At 44.5% G+C, this 19992-nt stretch overlaps 3 protein-coding genes and 1 non-coding gene across 14 annotated transcripts in view; 3 read left to right on the top strand and 1 right to left on the bottom strand.

Moving 5' to 3' along the window:
* Positions 1–14823, top strand: part of PHF20 (PHD finger protein 20) — a 170045-nt gene extending 155222 nt beyond the window's left edge. For all 6 annotated transcript variants that reach the window (XM_015070956.3, XM_053200000.1, XM_027069976.2 and 3 more), the window contains 3 exons: positions 4312–4717; positions 6703–6886; positions 12265–14823. In XM_015070956.3, coding sequence (XP_014926442.1) covers positions 4312–4717; positions 6703–6886; positions 12265–12407 — 733 coding nt within the window. In that variant the 3' untranslated portion in view covers positions 12408–14823. The remainder of the gene's footprint in view (positions 1–4311; positions 4718–6702; positions 6887–12264) is intronic.
* Positions 3188–3294, top strand: LOC113602621 (U6 spliceosomal RNA). Its single transcript, XR_003424103.1, has one exon. It is a non-coding gene; the product is annotated as a U6 spliceosomal RNA (small nuclear RNA).
* Positions 14824–15830: 1007 nt separating the features above from the next.
* SCAND1 (SCAN domain containing 1) lies at positions 15831–16680 on the bottom strand. Its single transcript, XM_027069990.1, has one exon. It carries the CDS (start codon positions 16626–16628, stop codon positions 16086–16088), a length of 543 nt encoding a protein of 180 aa, XP_026925791.1. The 5' UTR covers positions 16629–16680; the 3' UTR covers positions 15831–16085.
* Positions 16681–16844: 164 nt separating this feature from the next.
* The window catches only part of CNBD2 (cyclic nucleotide binding domain containing 2), a 65374-nt gene continuing 62226 nt past the window's right edge, over positions 16845–19992 (top strand). For 5 of the 6 annotated variants that reach the window (XM_053200010.1, XM_053200009.1, XM_053200008.1 and 2 more), the window contains exons 1-2: positions 16845–17105; positions 19404–19457. In XM_053200010.1, the coding sequence (XP_053055985.1) occupies positions 16845–17105; positions 19404–19457 (315 nt within the window). The remainder of the gene's footprint in view (positions 17106–19403; positions 19458–19992) is intronic. The other variant, XM_053200007.1, reaches the window with a different exon arrangement.

Here is a 19992-nt window from a genome sequence, read left to right as displayed (position 1 = left end):
TTTCCTTCCTTTTTAAAGGCTGAATGATACTCTATTGTATGTAATACTGCATTTTGTTTATCCAGTCATCCTAAACACCCTTGACTGGTAAACAAAGTAAAATTGAAAGCTGCTGGAAAAGACCATGTTGGCAGGCCTGCTGTCCAGCATAGTGGTTGCTCAGTAAGTATTTTCTCTTCATGGTTTGCTCATGCAAAGAAGTTTTAGGTGTTCTGGTACTATGCTTCTGGCTTTTAGTAGCCAGAAGTTTGAGGAGCTAAACTAAGTGTGAATTCCCTTCTGTGGTTGCACTCTATGTGTTAGATGACCCAAGTTCATGTAAGCTCTGAGAAAGACATATCACTCTTACTCGGTCTGTTGGCTTTTATAACTTACCCCACTTTACCAAATAGGTCATCTGGGGCCTTGCATGGCACAGCTGCTCTCCCATGACTTCCAGGGGTAGAGTCCCGTCTAGAACTCCAGGCCTAGCTCCTGTCAAGTACTTGTCCTAACCTTTCTAACTGTCTCTCAGTGGTTTCATGCATTTTCTTCCAGTATCAGCACAGTCTGTGTAAGGGATTGATTCTCTTGTCAAGAACTTTCTCAGGTTCTCCCATGAGCCTTTCCACAGGGGACCATCAACAATGACAAGCTAGTGCCATGAGTTAGACATGACAGGCCACTCCCCAACAAGGTTTCCTTTGTGCAGATTAGTCCTAGAGGCCCTCAGCATCAGGCAGAGTGTCAGAGCCCTGGGATGGTAGAACTTTCTCTTGTATTCTGGTGATTCTGGTGCACAGAGGCCTAGCTTCAAGAACTGGAATGACAGATGAGCGGTTGAGCAAGGGCACATTCAGACCTGATATATATTGATGTGGGTAAAAGCAAAGGTTCTATAACAGGAATCCTCCAAATAGAGGCTAAAACAAAGTGGAATCTTCTTTTTCCATAATGAACGGTCCAAGAGTAGGCAAGGTTCCAGATCAGGTAGATGGTCTTTTTCCAGGATTCCATCTGTGGGCCTGGGGACTTGGGTTCCTTCTGTCTTATTGCTCTGGCATTCCATTGGGGTTCTTCTCATCTGCATGTTTGAAACAGCCTCACCTGTACCTCAACTGTTCAGCCCCCAGGGGAAAAGAAAGACAGGAGAGAGCAGGCAGTTTTCATGGACGCACCTAACTGCGGGGAAGGCTAGCTATGTGCTCTGTTTGAACCCTGGAGTGAGGATGGAGGTGGGGTTAAGAGAATGGGGAGGTAGTTGCTGGGGGAAGTTAGCTGTCACTGTGATAGTATCTGTTGAGGTGAACTGAATCAAGTGACAGCCCTGGATTAAGATGTCAGCGACAAGCTTTTCCCTCACATTTTATAAAACCAGAAAGCTTTACCCCATGTATACCAAATTAATTTCTTCTTAATGAGATGCCAGAAATCGAGGCAGGTAGAAGGTGGTCCATGTGCGGTCCTGGAAAGCCTCAGGTTATGTTCATGATTATAAACTTTGTCGTATTTCTTTTCATTTGAGGTTTCAATCAGATGGTGTTCTCTTTCTTCTTACTAAATGCCATTGCTCCTTACCCTAACCCATATCCCAGAACTTTCTCCCTTCCGAATCTCTGATCCCTGAATCATCTTTTTAAAAAAAAATTTAAGTAATCTCTATACACAACATGGGGTTTGAACTCACCCCTGAGATAAGGAGTCGCATGTTCCACTGACTGAACCAGCCAGGCGCCCCCTAGATCCTTCATCTTTATAGGAGTGACTTTGTACTGGAATTAAATCTGACTTCTCCTAGCAAGTCAGAAGAGGGTATAGGGTGATCTTGTTCATCATTATATGTGGAGAAAAGATCCTGGGGGCGGGGAGGGAGGTGGTCCCCGTATGTGTACACATGGATAGTCTCTGTTGTCACAAGCTCTAGGTCTTCATTCTCAGAAATACTGTTCCTAAGTGGCCTGACAGGTTTATTATTTTCAAATGCAAAACTCAGTAACTTCAGAGCATTTGTTGTCATTTAAAAAGTGACATGTGGCTATACGTACCATCTTCATGATTGACAGGGTGCACAAAGAAAGGCCAGGGTTATCTTTGTGTGGAGTAGTAGCTGGGGTTTTAGGTCTTACCTGGGAGGGCAAAAATTCTAGGGAGGAGGAAGCAAAGACTTGTGATTTTCATGCAAGAGAAGGTCTATATTGTGGCTTATATGCTCCAGTTAACAGATTTCAGACTAAGTACACTTGAAAGTTAACAGTGATCCTCATTTTTCCTGATGCAGTTAGGATTTCAGAGGTGTGTCTGGTGTCTTGGATTCCTGGTACAGGCTGTGATACCCCCTTGGGGGCGATCCAGGGACCTAGGCTGCCTTGATACTCTCGTCATTTCCTCTCCTTCCCCAGTGGATAGAAGGGGTGTTGGTGATTGCTGGAGTGGGAGAAGTGAGAGAGGTTAGTTGTAGCTCCTTGGGAACAGAATGTTAGGTTCTGTAAGATCACTCTGGTCTATTCCATTTGTGCAGGAAGGCTTCAGTCAAGTAGGTGTGGAGGGGTACCCATATATGGAGTGCTGATGAGTTAAGTTTGTGATTTTCTGCTGATCTGGTTTCAGTGTTTTTCAGTTGGGGGCTGGGAAGACACTTGACTATATCGTGGGATGATTCTTCTTTATCCCAATCATGTAGGCTTGTTCGAAGCATTATAGAATGTTAGGCATTCTCGGATTCAATGAACTAAATGTCAGTAGTACCTGTCAGTCATTGTGGCAATTAGAAAGGTCACTTCACATATCTGTCCATCTCTGAACCAAATAGGAGTAGGTAGCACCTGTCTGTGTCTTTGTTTCCAAACGCTCCCTAGAGGGCACTGCCTTCCCAGCCAGGAACTCTGGGAACTGATGGGTCTTATTCAAGAAATCCACTGTTGTGTTTTCCTTCTCTCCCTCCCTCCCTTCCTTCCTTTTTTCCTTCTTTTCATTTAATGATCAAAGATAATAATAGAAGTTTTGGGTAGTAAAGAAGAGGTAAAAGGTGAAGTTTATCTAGGGTAGTGGCTTTTAAACTTAAAATGTGTATCCCGCAGTAAGAAATACATTTTAAATTACTCACATGTATAAAATTGAAACTAAAATTTCACAGGACAGCTACTCTTTCTTAGAATGGTACACTCTAATATTTTATATTCTGTTTTTCTTTTTTCTAAGATTGATTATGATGCTCGCTTCGGCAGTACGTAGACTCAAATTGGAACCATATGGAGAAGATTAGTCTGGCCCCTACACAAGGATAATGCATAAATTCGTGAAGCGCTGCACCTGATTATGATCCAATAGATTAATTTAATGACCCTCTATTGGTTCAAAACTAAAACAGTGAATGATTCTGGAAGACTAAAGTGATAACACAGTTTTAGGTGCACATACAGATTCTCAAAGGGACTTGTGGTTCAAAAAAGGATCAGAATCCCCTGTTCGTTTGTTCTTTCTTTCTTATTTTTTTAAAACATTTACTTATTTTTGAGAGAGAGAGAGACAGAGTGCAAGTGGGGGAGGGGTTAGAGAGAGAGGGAGACACAGAATCTGAAGCAGCCTCCAGGCTCTGAGCTGTCAGCCCAGAGCCTGATGTAGGGCTTGAACCCATGAACCGCGAGATCATGACCTGAGCTGAAGTTGGACGCTTAACCGACCGAGCCACCCAGGCACCCCAGAATCTCTGTTCTTTAACAATAAGGTTTGCTCCTTGGGATGGTGAGAATAAAAGATTTTAGAAAAATTAAAAAAAAATTATTAACAGCTTTTATGTAGATGACTTTGATTCCTACCCCCTTGCCCCGTCATCAGTGTATTTTTGTAACCGAGTGCTATTGCACACCAGGGTTATCATGCCTACTTATTAATAAGTTAAGGTTATTTTTAGTAACTTACATTTGAAGAGTACTTTGCTGCCAACAGAGTACTTTTATTTGAATTAATTCACTTAATCTGTATCAAATTCAGTGGCTAATGGCAGATAGAGGGTTAGTCTAGTTCTGCAGAGGAAGGAATGGGAATGAGTCTGGCTGAGTGACTCATCCCAGCTGCACTGCTAATCAGTGGTTGAACTGAAATCTAGTCAGGTCTTCTGACTCCAAGTCCAGTCTTACTCACTGTGAGTGAGTCCACAGTGGGAGCTTGCCTGCAAGTGGTCTCCTCAGAGACCATGGATTTATGTTCCTTTTTGCTTGGCAAATGGTGGCTTGTGGCCAAATGGCCCAAGTGGGAACTCCTCTTCCTATTGGGAGAAACCCCTGTAGTGGTCCCAGGTACTCTAGAGCCCTTTCTATGTTTCCCTCCCAACAGAAGCAGACAGCATCCTGATCTGCAGCTGTGGTGTCAGCCTTGGAAACAGCACTCAGGGGAGGGGAGACCTCATTCCAAACACATCCACGTTACTGAAGCCAGGAGCAAGGAGGAAGTCCCAAGCTATAGAACTTTGAATGGGGCAGTGGAGAAGCCCTTGCCCCTGCCCCTACCCCGGTCTGTGGAGGAGTCCTATATCACCAGCGAGCACTGCTATCAGAAGCCCCGCGCCTATTACCCTGCTGTGGAGCAGAAGCTGGTGGTGGAAACACGGGGCTCTGCCCTCGACGATGCAGTCAACCCCCTCCGTGAGAACAGTGATGATTCTCTTTCTCCACGTCTGGGCTGGCCTCTAGACCAAGACAGGAGTAGGGGGGACAGTGACTCCAAATCTAGCTCCCTAAAGGTATGTGGTTCACATGTATTTGTTCTTTTTTTTTTTTTTTTAATGTTTATTTATTTTTGAGAGAGACAGAGACAGAATGTGAATGGATTAGGGACAGAGAGAGAGGGAGACACAGAATCTGAAGCAGGCTCCAGGCTCCAAGCTGTCAGCACAGAGCCCGACGCGGGGCTCAAACTCACAAGCCATGAGATCGTGATCTGAGCCGAAGTTGGACATTTAACCGAATGAGCCACCCAGGTGCCCCCACATGTATTATTTGTTCTTAATTTAGTGTATGAATGCTTGAGTTCCCCTCCTTAGGGTTCTTTGGGAGAAGTTTGTTGTAAAATTGTTTTTAGTCTAAGATTGTATTTAAATGTGCTTATTGTAGGTATGTTTTTGGTCTGTAAAAATGGGTGCAAAGGCAGGAGAGACCAGGTAAACCAGAGATCATTGATTGCAGGAAATGTCCACAAAACCACATAGTCACTAGGGTTTGGGGGTGGAGGTGGGAAGAAGCAAGGAGAAAAGGGTTGACTGGCACTTGATAAATGGAAGTAAGTTAGGAAAATGAGTATTTTCCTTAACAGGGTTTACATTGTAATTCCACCTTGCTGCTGATTCTTAGCATGAGCAAAGGATGAGCCAAGTGTTTTGTTAAGTATAAGGTTTTCAGTACAATTTTGTGATAGCTTTACTTTGACATTTAACTTTGTAGCCTTGACATAAGAAGAGTCCATTTCGTCAGAATATTTGCTGCTTTCATCACCTTTCCCAAGAATACCTCTCAATTTTTTGTTATTTAAGTCATGCTCTTCTAGAGCCTTTTGTGTTGTCCTGCTTGTGTTATCATCTTTAACTATTCACTGATGTTATTCTGTCCTGTCCTCAGTTGGTCAGTAGGGCTTTGTGTAATTGGAGAGCTTCTCCATCCTTGTTATCCTTCCTTTCAGACTTTACCCTGTGGTTGGCATCACCAGCTTTAGATGTGTTAGTACATACTGCCAGGTGGGGCATCCTAGATTATAAGCCCCTCAAAGGTGGGCATTGTACCTCATTCAGCCTATGCCCTTGCCAGTGTCTAAACAGTGCTGGGCAAGGCTCGTGAGACCCAGTTTCAAGTCTGAGCTTAGACACGTACTGTGTGATACATGAGCAGGTCACTTTACCTCCTTGGATATGTCTCCTGTGAGAGAGGCCAGTGACTGTGTCCTCTCCATTATTGTGCAGTGTATCTGTGAAAAGCTCTCAGCACAAAGCTTTGCATAGTCAGCTCTAAATAAATATTAGCTAGGCTGTATTTCATTTCAAATGAATGAATGTATGAATGAATGAATGAATGAATGAATGGTTGAGATCACAAACCCCAGAGAAAGTGTGATCCTGAAGACTAGGCAGATTTCCTAGAGATAGCTGCCCCATAATAAAAAAATGAGAAAATACTGGGCCTAAGCAAGACAACTATGATTAAAAATCTCTTTCGTTGATGGCAAGCTGACCTTAAGCCAGCACTGTGTTTTATAAACCTTATCCTGTTTCATTCTCATGAACCTTTAAAATAGGTTTTACTACTTCCATCTTTCCTGTAAGGTAACAGAGGCTTAGAGAGGCAGAAGAACTAATCCAGGCTCACACATTCAGCAGGACATGGAACGAGGACTTAGCACTGCTTTGATTCCTGCCAACTAACATACTAACCCCTGTCTGCACCCACCCTGCTCTACTCTAACCTCAGGGCTCTAGAGCCATTCCGTGAGGCCTATTTCAGACTGGGGCATTGGGCCAGTCACTGGGAAGCAGCTATGAGGCCTTGAGGCCCGTGCTGCCTTGTGGTGTTTGCGATTGGTACATGCTTCTGCCTGGTGTGCAAGACAGGAGGAGAAGGAGATAGAGATTTGGAATATTCAAGCTGCAACTGGTTTTTCAGATGGTTGCAAACACTGGCTGTTTGAGAAGGGACTGGGAACTGTCTCCACTCAGTAACTTAAATGCCATTGCATTCCTAGGTGAGGGAATATGTCTCCAAAAAGGTCCTACCTGAGGAAGCCCCGGCTCGGAAGCTGCTGGACAGAGGAGGAGAGGGGCTGCTGAGCTCCCAGCACCAGTGGCAGTTTAACTTGCTGACCCATGTGGAATCTCTTCAGGATGAAGTCACACATAGGATGGACTCCATCGAGAAGGAGCTGGATGGTAGGACTCCTTCTCTGGCTCTCCACAGACAGCTGTATTCTTGCCTCCTTTCTTTTCAGTCTCATCCACCCCCATCCTTCTCTCAAGATGGGCAAGCTTTACTTTTAGTATTTACCAGGCACTGCTAAGGTCTGTGTGATATCAGGAGGCCTCCTTCACTTACCCAGTGCCTTCCGCAAAGCAGAGTGCGAAAGAGTGCCTGGACTCTCTGCAGGCCGTGTGCGATCTGAGCAAACCTTTGCCAACCAAGTTCTGTGAGGAATTTCAACTTTGACTTAGTAGAGGTTTTGGATGTCTTTGAGGATTAATCTGAAGAAACCTTTTGTTTCAGCCTTTCATAAAAATCTAAAATGAGGCCTTTCTTCTTTATCAGTAGAGATTTAAGAACTTGACTCAGTCATTTGGGTAGCCTCTGGGTATTTCTCCCAGGTGTTAGTGGTAACAGATGGGCCTTGTCATGATAAACTTGATCAAGTTCAGACTTTTGATCCCTAGAATGTCACCAGCTTGGTTTTTGAAGATAGAATTCCTTCTTGATAGTTCACTTATTTCTTAATTTTTTTGTTTCAATCTTAAAATGGAGCCAAACTTAAAAATAAATATTCCCGGGGCGCCTGGGTGGCTCAGTCGGTTAGGCGGCCGACTTCGGCTTGGGTCATGATCTCGCGGTCCGTGAGTGCGAGCCCCGCGTCGGGCTCTGTGCTGACAGCTCGGAGCCTGGAGCCTGTTTCGGATTCTGTGTCTCCCTCTCTCTGACCCTCCCTGTTCATGCTCTGTCTCTCTCTGTCTCAAAAATAAATAAATGTTAAAAAAATTTTAAAAATAAATAAATATTCCGTTTGAGGATTCTGAATATATTGTCTACTGTTACTATATTGGGGACATAAAACTACTTTCATGAAATAACTCAGAAAAATACCATATGTTATGCGAGCTAGAGTCATGAGGGCCCATAGGTCAGGGCACGTGTATGGCTGAGGCCCTGCCAAAGAAGTGTGTGAGGGGAAACAGGAAGGCTTTCTGGAAGTCTTGGGTGTGAAGTGGAGCCTTGAAGAGAGTGAGGTTTTCTGCTGGAGAGGGGGTGACTCGGTGGGTGATGAAAGGACTGGCTTGACTGGGAAAGGGTTACCCTGTTGGAGGAAAGTGAGAATTCTATGCCTTTATGCTTCTTTCCTGCCTCTGAGGCACTCCTGAGGAACTAGGAATGGGAGACTAATTCAGGGTCCCTTCTGAGGGCATTTCTGAAGGGGGAGTGTTTCTGTCTCTTTTACTCCTAAAAGGTTTTCTTGGGTTCCTTAGAATTGTAACTGATGCCACTGTCTGAAAACCTTGCTATTTGCTAGTTAAAAGAGGATTAAATGCCAGACTAGAAATTATGGGTTTTGAGAGAATGGCAGTAGGAGTGGTTCTGGGTCCCTGGATTAGCACTGTGGAAACAGGGAGAATATTCTGTTGCCAGAGGAGCCTGGCCTTTGAGCAGACATCAGAGTTTACCCACTTCTTTTTTTTTTCTTTTTAAAAAAATTTTTTTAAGATTTGTTTATTTTTGAGAGAGAGTGTGATCAGGGATGGGGAGAGAGAGAGGGAGACACAGAATCCAAAGCAAGCTCCAGGCTCTGAGCTGTCAACACAGAGCCTGATGTGGGGCTCCAACCCATGAGCAGCAAGATGACCTGATCCAAAGTCGGACGCTCAACTGACGGAGCTACCCAGGTGTCCCAGAGTTTACCCACTTCTTACTCACTGACTTGCTGTTCCCACCCAGTCTCATGGCCACTGTGGTGAGAAGGATAAGCCTGGACTCCCTTCTCTGACCTGCTTGAGGGCCTCTTGCGTGTCCTGCTGATCTGGGGTCACATACTCTGTTCTTGTTCTGAAACTCCAGGCTCTGAAGTGTGAAAATCAATTATAATTCTTAAAGACTTTATTCAGACAGACTTTTCTATTGTATTTTTATCAGAATCCTATTTTATTTCAGCTACAGTAGAGACAACTCTTCAGTTCATCCAAATACCATTAAGATAAACTGAGCTTTTATAAGAATTTGGATACAGTATTCCTTTTAAGAAGTAGCCTCGTAAGCTATTATATTGACTAATTTATACTTTTAAAAAGTTATTGTGGCTCCTGGGTGGCTCAGTCGGTTAAACGTCCGACTTCAGCTCAGGTCATGATCTCACAGTCCATGAGTTTGAGCCCCGCGTCCGGGCTCTGTGCTGACACCTCAGAGCCTGGAGGCTGCTTCAGATTCTGTGTTTTGCTGTCTCTCTGCCCCTCCCCTGCTCATGCTCTGTCTCTCTCTGTCTCAAAAATAAATAAAAACATTAAAAAAAAAAAGTTATTGTTTCAGTATTAACCATAGCTTAATAATTTAGTGTAAACAGTTGTAAACAAAAGATTTTTAATGATCATGAAAATATTGAATCTTTTAGGATGAGCAATACTTTTTTTAAAATTTTTTTTTAATGTTTGTTTATTTCTGAGAGAGAGAAAGAACATGAGTGGGGGAGGGGCAGAGAGAGAGGGAGACCCAGAATCCAAAGCAGGCTCCAGGCTCCAAGCTGTCAGCACGGAGCCTGATGCAGGGCACGAACCCACAAACCACGAGATCATGACCTGAGCCAGAGTCGGACGCTCAACCGACCAAGCCACCCAGGCACCCCAGCATGAGCAATACTATTTTAAGAAAAAAATGTTACCTTAAGGAGCATTGACCTCTATCTGGATGGTCTGAGAGAGTGTATTTGAAATGAAACTTTACCTGTGTGACCTCCTGCATTGCTTAGAATCATTACATTGCTGAGAAGCTATTGAGCTTCCTTAAAAGAGAAATGGGGTGATGGTCCAGAACACAGTACAGAAAGAAGACTGGCCTGCTGGATGTTGGGCTCCAGAGAAGATACTAGTGGCTACTAATACATACAGTTCTGGGTCTGGTCTTCAGTCCTGCAGATCTAGAGAGAAGGCTTCCACCTTAGGGTCTCTAAACCCTCCTCTTCACCAAGCTCAGAGAATACTGAGTAGCCTAGAGTCTTCTAGTCTGGTGTTCTTTCTCCCTGTGCATGCCTCCCAGGTCACCATAGTGTTGGGGTATGTCTTTGGTGAACCTGGTACCAAATCTGAAGTAGTTACAAGACCATAAGAGGGGTCTCTCAGCAGTTGTAGGATCATCTTGTCAAGGAAAGGTGGACTGACTGACATTCTGTCGGAATTGACGCAGCGAATCCTGACTGCCTTTTTTCTACACTCATCTAGATGGGCTCTTCCGGCATTGACTTTTGGCCTTTTTCTCCATTTATTCTGTTTATTCTCATGCCCTTTTGCTAGCAGTCCCCTGTCTCCTAGTTTGTTTTTTTTGTTTGTTGTTGTTGTTGTTGTTTATGTTTGAGGGATGCAGAGAGAGAACACAAGCAAGGGAGGTGCAGGGGGAACAGAGGATCCGAAGCAGGCTCAGATGCTGACAGCAAATAAGCCCAGTGTGGGTTTTAAACCCACAAACCATAAGATCATGATCTGAGCTGAAGTTGGACACTCAACTGACTGAGCCATCCAGGTGCCCCCTTCTAGTTTTTTTCCTTAAAGACTTACTGATGTATTGAAATTGGTCACCATGGAGTTTTTCTTGCTCAGCAGGTCACTAGTACTCTCACATGACTTTGATCCTTTACTCTTGGCTTTCAAGTTCATGTCTGAGAAGGCAGTCTTATTTTTCTTATTTTCAAGTCCTTGTACTTGTTGGGATGAAGGGGAGGGACCGTTTCTCCTTCTTGGAATCCCCAAATACCAACAAGAAATCAGAGGGTGGTAGGTGAGCTCTGTGAAGCCCGAGCAGTCAGTGGGGCGCTTTGCTAGGCCGTTCCCACTGCCTTTGTTGAGTGCCTACTATGTTTCAGGCATAATTGAGTGTTAGGGATATCGTGGTGAGCAAGGCAGACTTGGCCTCTGCCCTCATGGAGCTTGATCTTGTGGTAGAGGTAGGTATTAATTAAATTATCCCATTACATATAATTATAAACCATGGTAAGTACTCCAGAGGAGAACATGTGATCGCACAGCATTCTTAACCCAGTGACCAGATTCAGGGGGTAGAGTTGGGGAAGATTTCTTTGAGAAGTAACTTATAGGGAACAAAGAATTTTGAAAGGTGCGAAGAAAGAAGGAGGGCCAAATCTGAGGATGGAAAAGGATTATGTGTGAGGCTGTAAGCTACATGAGGAACAGGCACTGGGTGCATCTTGCTCTTTCTGTACCTTTGGCTCAAGGGTCCAGAAAATGCTCAATACAAGTTGATTTATGAACTAGAAAGGCTCCAGGCAAGCTAGGGTGAGCACAGGGCCTCCCTGGAGGGGCTGGCTTCATGTCAAAGATGTATGGTTCCAATGTGGTCTCTCCCCCAAATGCCTGAGCTTCAGGGAATGGCTTGGGGAAGAATAAACGTCTTCTATAGAGAAATCCCTGCTCTCAGAGGCAAGGCAGCTTTTTAGGTATTGAACCAATACAATCAAGATCATTAGTAATTGGACGTATTACATTAAATACTTAGAAAATAAAATCAGAGTATTCTGTGCTACTGATAAGAATATGAAGCAAATCAGAGCTTACAGTGATAAAAATAGACCTTTTCAAATCCCTTTAGATCTTTTTTCTTTAAATTTTCTTTTAAAGTTTATGTATTTAGAGAGAGAGCACATGTGCTAGTACACACAAGCAGAGGAGGGACAGAGAGAGAGGGAGAGAGGATCCCAAGGAGGCTCCATGTTGTTTAGCACAGAATCTGACGTGGGGCTTGATCTCCCAAACCTCAAGATCGTGACCTGAGCCAAAACCGAGTAGAATGCTTAACTGAGCCACCCAGGCGTCCCCTAGATTCTTATTTTTCTTAACAGGAGGCTAAAACATTAGGATCTCTGATGTCCAATAAGGGAAAGCCTTATAAATAATGGGGAGTAACACTGAGAAAGGTGGGTTCTTTAAAGCCTTCTAGACTCCAGAGCTACACTAATACGGTAATCACTAGTTATATGTGGCTATTGAATTAATTAAAATTGAATAAAATTTGAATTTAGTTACACAGTTGTACCAGCCAGGTTTTAAGTGCTCAGTTAGCTACATGTGGCTAGTGGTTACTATATAGACAACACAGACATCAACCATTTCCACTGCAGAAAGTTCTATTAGACTGTGCTGCTCTGAAGCATTTGAACCTTGTCCTAGGGGTAATACTTTGTAGAGAGGGTGTAGAGTCAGTGTCACCTGAGTGGTCCTCCCTCCTTGCCCCCTGTGAGTAGTAGATGGGAGAGGGTGCTGAGATTCTTGCTGATGTTCTTACAGATGAAGTGTTGGGAACTCACTGGGTCTTCTCTCTCTTCTGCCTACAGTGTTGGAGAGCTGGCTGGACTACACTGGGGAATTGGAGCCCCCAGAGCCGCTGGCCAGGCTTCCACAGCTCAAACATTGCATCAAGCAGCTGCTGATGGACCTGGGCAAGGTGCAGCAGATCGCACTCTGCTGCTCAACATGAAACTGGGCACCCAGAACTAGTGGGGGCACAGTCCTGGGGCACCTGCAGGAGGAGCTTTGCATATTTAAATAAATAAACCTAGCATGCCGAATGCACGTGACACCGACTGACTTCAGGGATCTGGGCAGGGGTGTGATGGACATTGGACAAAGGGGCCATTTTGGCTGCTGGAGGGCAGGGCACTCTGATCTTGAAGCCTACCAAGAAGGTGGCAAATAGACTCTTGGGATTCCCTTCTGTGCACATCGTTGAATGGAGAGTGAGTGAGTCTTTTTGCACAAACTTCACTTGAAATCGTGCCACTGATAAATGGAATGAGAGCCAAAAAAGTTTAGTCGGAAACAGTTGTAAATTCAACTTGCAGCTTATTTAATTGACTTTTTTGTCAGGGTGGGGCACATGCCAAACCTTCTGGTTTCTACCTGGCATGGATTTAGGCAGCAGGCATCATTTACATTGTTCCAGCTTCATGAGAATGTCGTGACTTCACATTCTGTGGAGGTTGGGAGGGAGCGGAGGCCTTGGCTGCCCTGCCTTCTCCTTAGGACTCTTCTTCACTTTTCTCACCACGTCTTGCATGACTTCATGGTACCGGGGACAAGTTTTGTATGCTTTTACCCCAGAGTTGGCTGGGTTGTGTCTTTTGTAGCAGAGCCCATACAGCCTGTGGAGGAACTAGAATCTCACTGTAATAATCTAGGAGGAATTCCAAACTGAAGCAGGCAGGGTCTGGAACCCGAAGGACAGTGTTTTCTACCCACTTCTTAATATTGACAGCTTCCCAGTTCTATTTAATGTCCAAAAAATGGTTCCCAAAATTTTGAACACTTTTCACTGTAAAGATTTGTTACAAAGGATGTGGTTTGGGGAATTACCTTATTTTATATTGTTGTAAACAAATTTCAGATTCTACATGTGCCGCTTTTCTCCTTCCCAAAAGGGTATATGTTCAGTAGTTGACGTTTTCAGAATTGTTTTAATATACTTTAACACTTTAGATTTCCTGTTTATATTTTTTTGTGAGGTCAAGGTGATTATGCTGCTTAAGGTCCAGGTACAGTTTGTACCTTTTGAGACAATATTTGTTAGTCTTGCAGGTTACTGTTCCACCTGTAATTGCTATATTGTTTTGTTTTTCCTTGCTAGACAAAGTTAAAGAAAACGTTCCATGCTTTGAGGAAATGACCCCTTTCACCATTTAGTTTACTTATCACTAAAGGCAAAAATCAAAGCACAGTTGTCCATTAACACTCACAAGTTAATTATGGGTTTATGAATCTGTAATGTTATATGCTGCAAATATTTACTATGTAAACGTGAAGTAGCCATTATCTCTATAGCAATGACAGTATCTCCAGCGACCTTCGGAATGATTAGGCCTTTAAGGCACATAGGTCATTGTGGTCTTGAAGGCCTCTGTACCAAAATCTGTTTCAGGGAATGCTCTGTCCAGTGATTTCTTCACCATTTGATATAAAATGAATTTAGGACCAGTTGACCTGCTGTAGCTTATCCATCAGAGGGAATACGTGTGGCTGTGACATCTGTAGTAAAGCTGACATGATTCCTCTACAAGAGGCTCTTTCCCATTGCTAACATTGGTGTTTCTGGTGGGGGAAGAAATGTTCAAGGAGTGTGCATGACATCTATATTTTGCATAATTTATCAGACAGCCACATTATAGAATTGTGTGTCTGAAAAGGGATGAAACAGGATGATTTTCTGTAGCCACAACTGTGAGGTATGATGACTGTTGTATTATTAGATTACTGATTTTTGTTTTCTGAAAATACATTTGAGCATCACATCTGGAGAAGCTACAACTTTAAGGGAGTCAATCTCATGTCTTTCTCAAAAATGGAAGCAGAAACTGAATTACCCTAATTTTGCCAAGTGGCTGTTACTGGGTCTATTGTTTAAATTTTGTAAAGGAAATAATCCCATTTCACTCATCATGACTTTTGTCCTTAGGAAAGCAGGGATGACTCCCAAGTTCTGATAACCTCAATGTGCTTCTCTAACTTAAAGCCATGTTGAGGGGCTCCATCCCCAATTCCTGGGTCAAGTTGAATTAACCCCAAGTTGGAGCACTGGAAACTGTTATTTGCAAAGATTACTGTTACCGTTTAGAAATATGTACACTACCTAAGTTTTCTTTTGAGAAAAACTATCCACCTATAAAAAATTGCCTTGACAAAAACAGTTCTGGTTTGACTAATCATTTTGTTTCTTTAATGGTGTTATGCAAGGTGGACCCTTGATGAGCCAACATTGCACTGTGGATACATATCTATGTTTACGCGCTATTAGAACAGAAGGCGCTGTATATAGAAATGTTGCTTTGAAGCAATATTTGCAAAACATGCAAACTTCTGTATCTGTATTTGGAAAAAAATAAAACAGGTTTTTGTTGCTATGTTTCAATCATGTTACTATAAAGTTCTGTACCCTACTTTTAATGTGCATTACATAATTTTCTATAAACCTTACTTTTTAAAGGAAGTCTGCTTTTACACTGTAAACGGATTTATCTTCTGCAGGGAGGCAAATGCAAGCTTAAGATCCTAAATTCTAAGAAAGTATGCAAAAGAATTTTAAATTCATCTAAGGGTCTTTAATAATTTCAAAAGTAAAATGCCCCTACACCAGCCTCTAACCCAGTCTGGCTCATGCTTTATGGTGTGAGCTGCAGACTTATTAAATTACAGTTGTTGAGAGCAGTGAAGGGAAGATAGGTCTGGCCTTCCTCATATTAAGAGATGGCACCCATTGCAATTGGGATCTTTCTGAGGCCAATCCAAACTGCCTACAGACCCCAATTAGTTCCTTCCTGGGTGGGCACAAGACTTAAGGAAGAGGAGGCTTTAAGATTTCACAACAGAGCTTGTGAATTACAATGTTGCCAAATTCTTCTCTAAGCAATTGCTCATTAAAAAAAAAATAATAAAGGGAGGCAGTTGGGAGAGACATTAAAATGAGTAGAACCGGCAATAAAATAATTCTTTAGTTCACACCAGTTGTTAAATCTTAGGGGCCTAAAATATGGCAAGAATCACTTTGGAGACTTAAACCAAAGCTCGCAAGGAGCTCTCCAAAAGGACCTGCATTAAACACTAAAATAGCCCTCGGGCTTGGGTCTTTTGGGAAGCCCGTGCCCCAAGGGCAGGTTGATGGCCGAATTGCTATTTGCCTGCCACAACCACTTTCCACTACCTTTTTAGGTAGGAAAACAAATTTCATATTCTAGTGAGACATCGGGGCGAATACGGAACCCAGAATGTTAAAACCCTCTTTGCGTAGACTCCCAACTAAACAAAGGAATCACAAGTGGGGTCCTGTGAGGCGAGGAAAAAAATTTTCCAGATGCGGAGGCCCAGGCCTAGCCAACACGTTAATGATCCCACAAAACGAGCAAATGCCAAGTGGACAGAAAACAAAGGCTTTATTCTCATGGGCTCCCAACTTGGCCTCGCCACCAGCCAAAAAGGAGGTCGCAAGTAAATAGGCTCGGGAACACAAACCTAGTAAAGGACGAACGAAAGGGACATATCCGACGACTGGAGCTGCCCAAAAGTCATTTCTCAGGAACGTGTAATGGACAGCCAGGTTCAGCCCCCGGACTCGATAGTGGCCCCAGTCCAGAGAACTCCCGAGCCCGGCCGCCCGAAGCTCCGCCGCTCAGCCCGTGATGCGCACATCGGAGCGGCGGCGAAGCCGCCGAGCCCGCGCCGCCTCGGGCAGGATGGCGAGCAGCTGCTCCTGCACCAGCATCTCCACGATCTGCTCCTTCGTGCGAATGTCGGGTCGCAGCCATTGGCGCGAGAGCTCCCGCAGCTGCCGGAACGCCTCCCGCGGGCCTGCGGCATCCTGGTAGCGGAACTGCCGGAAACGCTGGCGGAACGTCTCGGGGCCGGGTCGGGAGCCGCCAGGCTGCGGAGGGGAGCGCGGAGCGGCTTCGGCAAGCGGCGGGGAGTCCAAGGCTGCGGGCCTCAGAGGCAGCTCCAGGGCCGCGGAGGCAGCCGCGGGAGGCGTAGGAATCCCTTCAGACACCGCGGCGCTGGGACTGGAGGGTTCGGGGGCAGACGGTAGGGCCTTAGGGGTCGACGAGGAGGCCGCAAAGTTACGCTCCAGACCTGAGCTCAGGCCGGCTCCTTCTTCCTCCTTCTCTGGCGGCGACGTGAGGCCCGCAGCAGCCGCCAAGCTCGGCTCCGTCGCAGCCATGACTCCTAGCTCCGGACCTCACCCTTTGTTCCGCAGGCGTGGGCTCAGCACTGCGTCTGCGCGGGAGCTGGCTGAGGAGGGAGACGTTTCGCGCGTCAAGGCCCATCCCACAAGGCCTCCAGGCAGGCGGGCGGGGGAGGGCCGACAGCGCACCCAGCTCACCAACTCCCCCAAAAGACTCAAGGCTGCCGGAAGCGGAAGTCTCCATTAGCTTCTATGATGAGTTCGGCGCCAGAGAGCCCGGAAGCCGACTCCCACCTCCCGGAAGCGGCGCCCCCTAGCGTTAGCGAGTCGAGTCAGGAGGTGGACGTGACGGGGGAGCGGTGGCGTTCCCAGCTAGGCGTGCGCTGGGCTTCTCTTCACGATGGCTCCTCCCAGCACCAGTTAAAGGAGTCGGAGTCTGAGGAGGAGAGGGAGGAAGACGAGCCGGAGGAGGAGGAGGAGCTCCGAGGGGTCTTTATCCACTTCGGCCCGCAGGTGATCCGCACCTACCGCTGCTTGAACGCCTCCTTACTTGACCCTGACTAGGATGATAGCGAGCCACGGTTTCGCTGGGGCCGGCGTCCGACCGGTGGCGGGAGCGGGATGGCGGGACGGAGGTCAGGCAGTAGGGAAGGTCTCGACCCGGGGAAGTCCTCTCTCCCTGAAAAGAGGACGGTAGGCACTTGCCTTATTGACAGGATGACAAAATACAAGGGTGTGTGAAGATCCCCAACACACATAGTAAGACTTGCCCCTGCCATGGTACATGGTACGAAATGTATGCTCAAGAACTGTGCCATAATTATTTTTTGCGTGTCCTTTGAAACCAAGGGACAAGTGCCTCTGTTCTGCTTTTAACATTAAGATTAGTAAATAGACTGTAGATGCCTTGCCCCATATGGTGGCCACTAGCCGCATGGGCTTACTGAGTCCTTGAAATGTGGCTAGTCGGAGTTGAGATGTGTTGTAATGTAAAATACACACAAGATGTAGTACCAAAAAAAAAAAAAAGGTAAAATATTTCAGTATTTTTTACATTGATAACATGTTAGGTTGATAATATTTTGCGTATGTTGGGTCAAATAAAGTGTATTATTAAAATTAACCTGTGTCATTTTACTTTTTAAATGTGACTACTAGAAAATTTTAAATTATGTGTATGGTTTGCACGGCGGCTGCCTTGGTGGTGTCCCCCATTTGAGACTTGTTGAGAGGATTAAATCATTAAAGCCCTTGGAAAGTAAGGGCTTTTTAAATGTTTGTTACCGACTTCATTAGGTAAATTGCTATTTCTGAGCTACAGTTCTTTTATCTGTAAAATGTGGAGGTAATAAAATTTACCTCAGAAATCATGAGAATTCAGCGAGACAGTGCATATAAAAGCATCTAGCTCTGACAACCCTTCAGTAAGTGATATATTCTATTTGACAGCTGACTCACAATTATGTTTTGTATTGCCATTTCACAGGTAGGGAAACTAAGACCCAGAGACAGAAGCCTCCCGTGAAGGGTTTTGTATCTGCTTTGTGCAGAAGGAGTGGGCCTGTTTACTGTAACTTGCAATACACCAGCAGCCCTGATATAAAATTGGCCTCCCCCATAGGATGTGCTCTCCTGGATAGGTAGAAGTGGATCCTCACAGAACAGTTTTCACAGCCTAAAAACCTTGAAAGTCATGTAGTGGGTCTTGAATATTTTTTAGTTACTGACTTTTAAAATTGGGAGATTTCACATGCAAATCTGATTTCTGGCTTTTGTGAGAAAGTGGATGAACTGAACACATTGGTCCCACCCACATTCCTGCCAATCGACAATTACCTAGAGCTGAGTAGCATTCTTTTAGACAAAGATGCTCAGTCCTGTCCTGGATGGCCTCAATCCCCACCACTCCTTTTTGTCTCTGAAACAGAATGCTGTTTACATTTACTATTGCTTTCATGTTGTTTTCCTTAAAGGTGATATTTTTCTTTATTTCCAGAGGTGGGAAAACAGAGACGTAGAGTTTGTTAGGCCTACTAGCTTCAAACCTTTACTTCTGCCTCGTCCCTTGGCATTTTGATTCACTGCCCTGAGTGAACCAACCAACAGTCCTATTCTCTGGGTGGTAACAGGCAGTCAGTGTCCAGGGCTAAGAGAGCACATCAAACCTTGCTGCAAGGATGAAGAGTCATGGAAGACTTTACTGGGGAGGAGAACTTTAAATTGAGATTCAAGAAAAAGGGTGGATTTAGGGGCATTCTAGGTAGAAGGCATTGCCAGTGCTGAGGCACAGAGTGAATGGGAGCAAAACTTTGTGGAAACTTTAGACTACAGGACGGAGTGGCCAGGGTCTGGGAAAGGGATAAAAGCTGAGGTTGGAAGGTCATTTGTAAGTTAAATCATAGAGAGCCTAGAGTTCCATGTTGAAAAATTGAATCCTTGAACTCTCAGGAAAGGGAGTGAACTCTGTGGTCCGTGAAATCACAGAATGTTAGATCTCTAGTCCATTCCTTGCATCCCTATTAGAATAATGAGATATTAGAAATGGAGAGATCTTGGAGATCTGCTAGAATTATGGAATGTTAGAATGGAAAGGACCTTAGACATCAAATCCAAAAATTAGATTCAGTTATTCTGAACTGTATGGGTGAGTAAGCCCCCAGAATCTGAAAAAAAGTTACAGTATCTCTTCTGGAATTTTCGTACATCTGCATATAATTTCAGGTGGTTTCCAGATATCCTTGAACCCACCCACAGGGCCCAGGTTAAGTTTAAAATATATTTATATGTGTTCCATTCTCCTGAATTTTCCAGGTTAAGAAGTCAGTGCACCACAAGGAAATGGATTGGTCCAAACTAAAAAAACTAGTAAGTGGTTCCATGAGAACAGAATTCTTTTGACTTGTAGTGCAATGTTCTTACCATATTAGGCCTTTTCATTAGCACTAGTTTGGAAGCTCACTTGGGAAGGGATCCTAAATGATGCATCTCCTATCACTTAGCTTTCAACACAAGGCCGAATTCCCAGTTGACTCTCAGGAAATGTTGAATCAAGGAAAGAGGCAGTTGGTTTCATCTCTGCAGGGGAGCTCTAATATGACTCCCATACTCTTTCAGACACTGGTGTCTTTTGATGGCGTACTGTTGACGGTTGTGGTAAAGAAGCCTGGATACATTTTTTTTTATATGGAAATAACCATAGATTCATAGAAATTTGCAAAAATAGAACAGAGAGTTCTCATGCACGCTTCATCCAATTTCCCCCAGTGGTAATGCCCTACATAACCATAATACAATGTCAAAACCAGGAAATTGACAATGATAGAAGCCACAGAGTTTATTCAGATTTCACCAGTTTTAGAAGTACTCATTTGTATGTGTATGCAGGCTTATGCAGTTTTAT

Source organism: Acinonyx jubatus, chromosome A3 (assembly GCF_027475565.1).
Source record: "Acinonyx jubatus isolate Ajub_Pintada_27869175 chromosome A3, VMU_Ajub_asm_v1.0, whole genome shotgun sequence".
Taxonomy (NCBI): domain Eukaryota; kingdom Metazoa; phylum Chordata; class Mammalia; order Carnivora; family Felidae; genus Acinonyx; species Acinonyx jubatus.
This window is presented reverse-complemented; position numbering and strand designations above follow the sequence as displayed.

Bases quoted from the DNA above. Each gene is read 5' to 3' on its own strand.
- SCAND1 (XM_027069990.1), bottom strand. From the start codon at position 16,628: ATGGCTGCGACGGAGCCGAGCTTGGCGGCTGCTGCGGGCCTCACGTCG.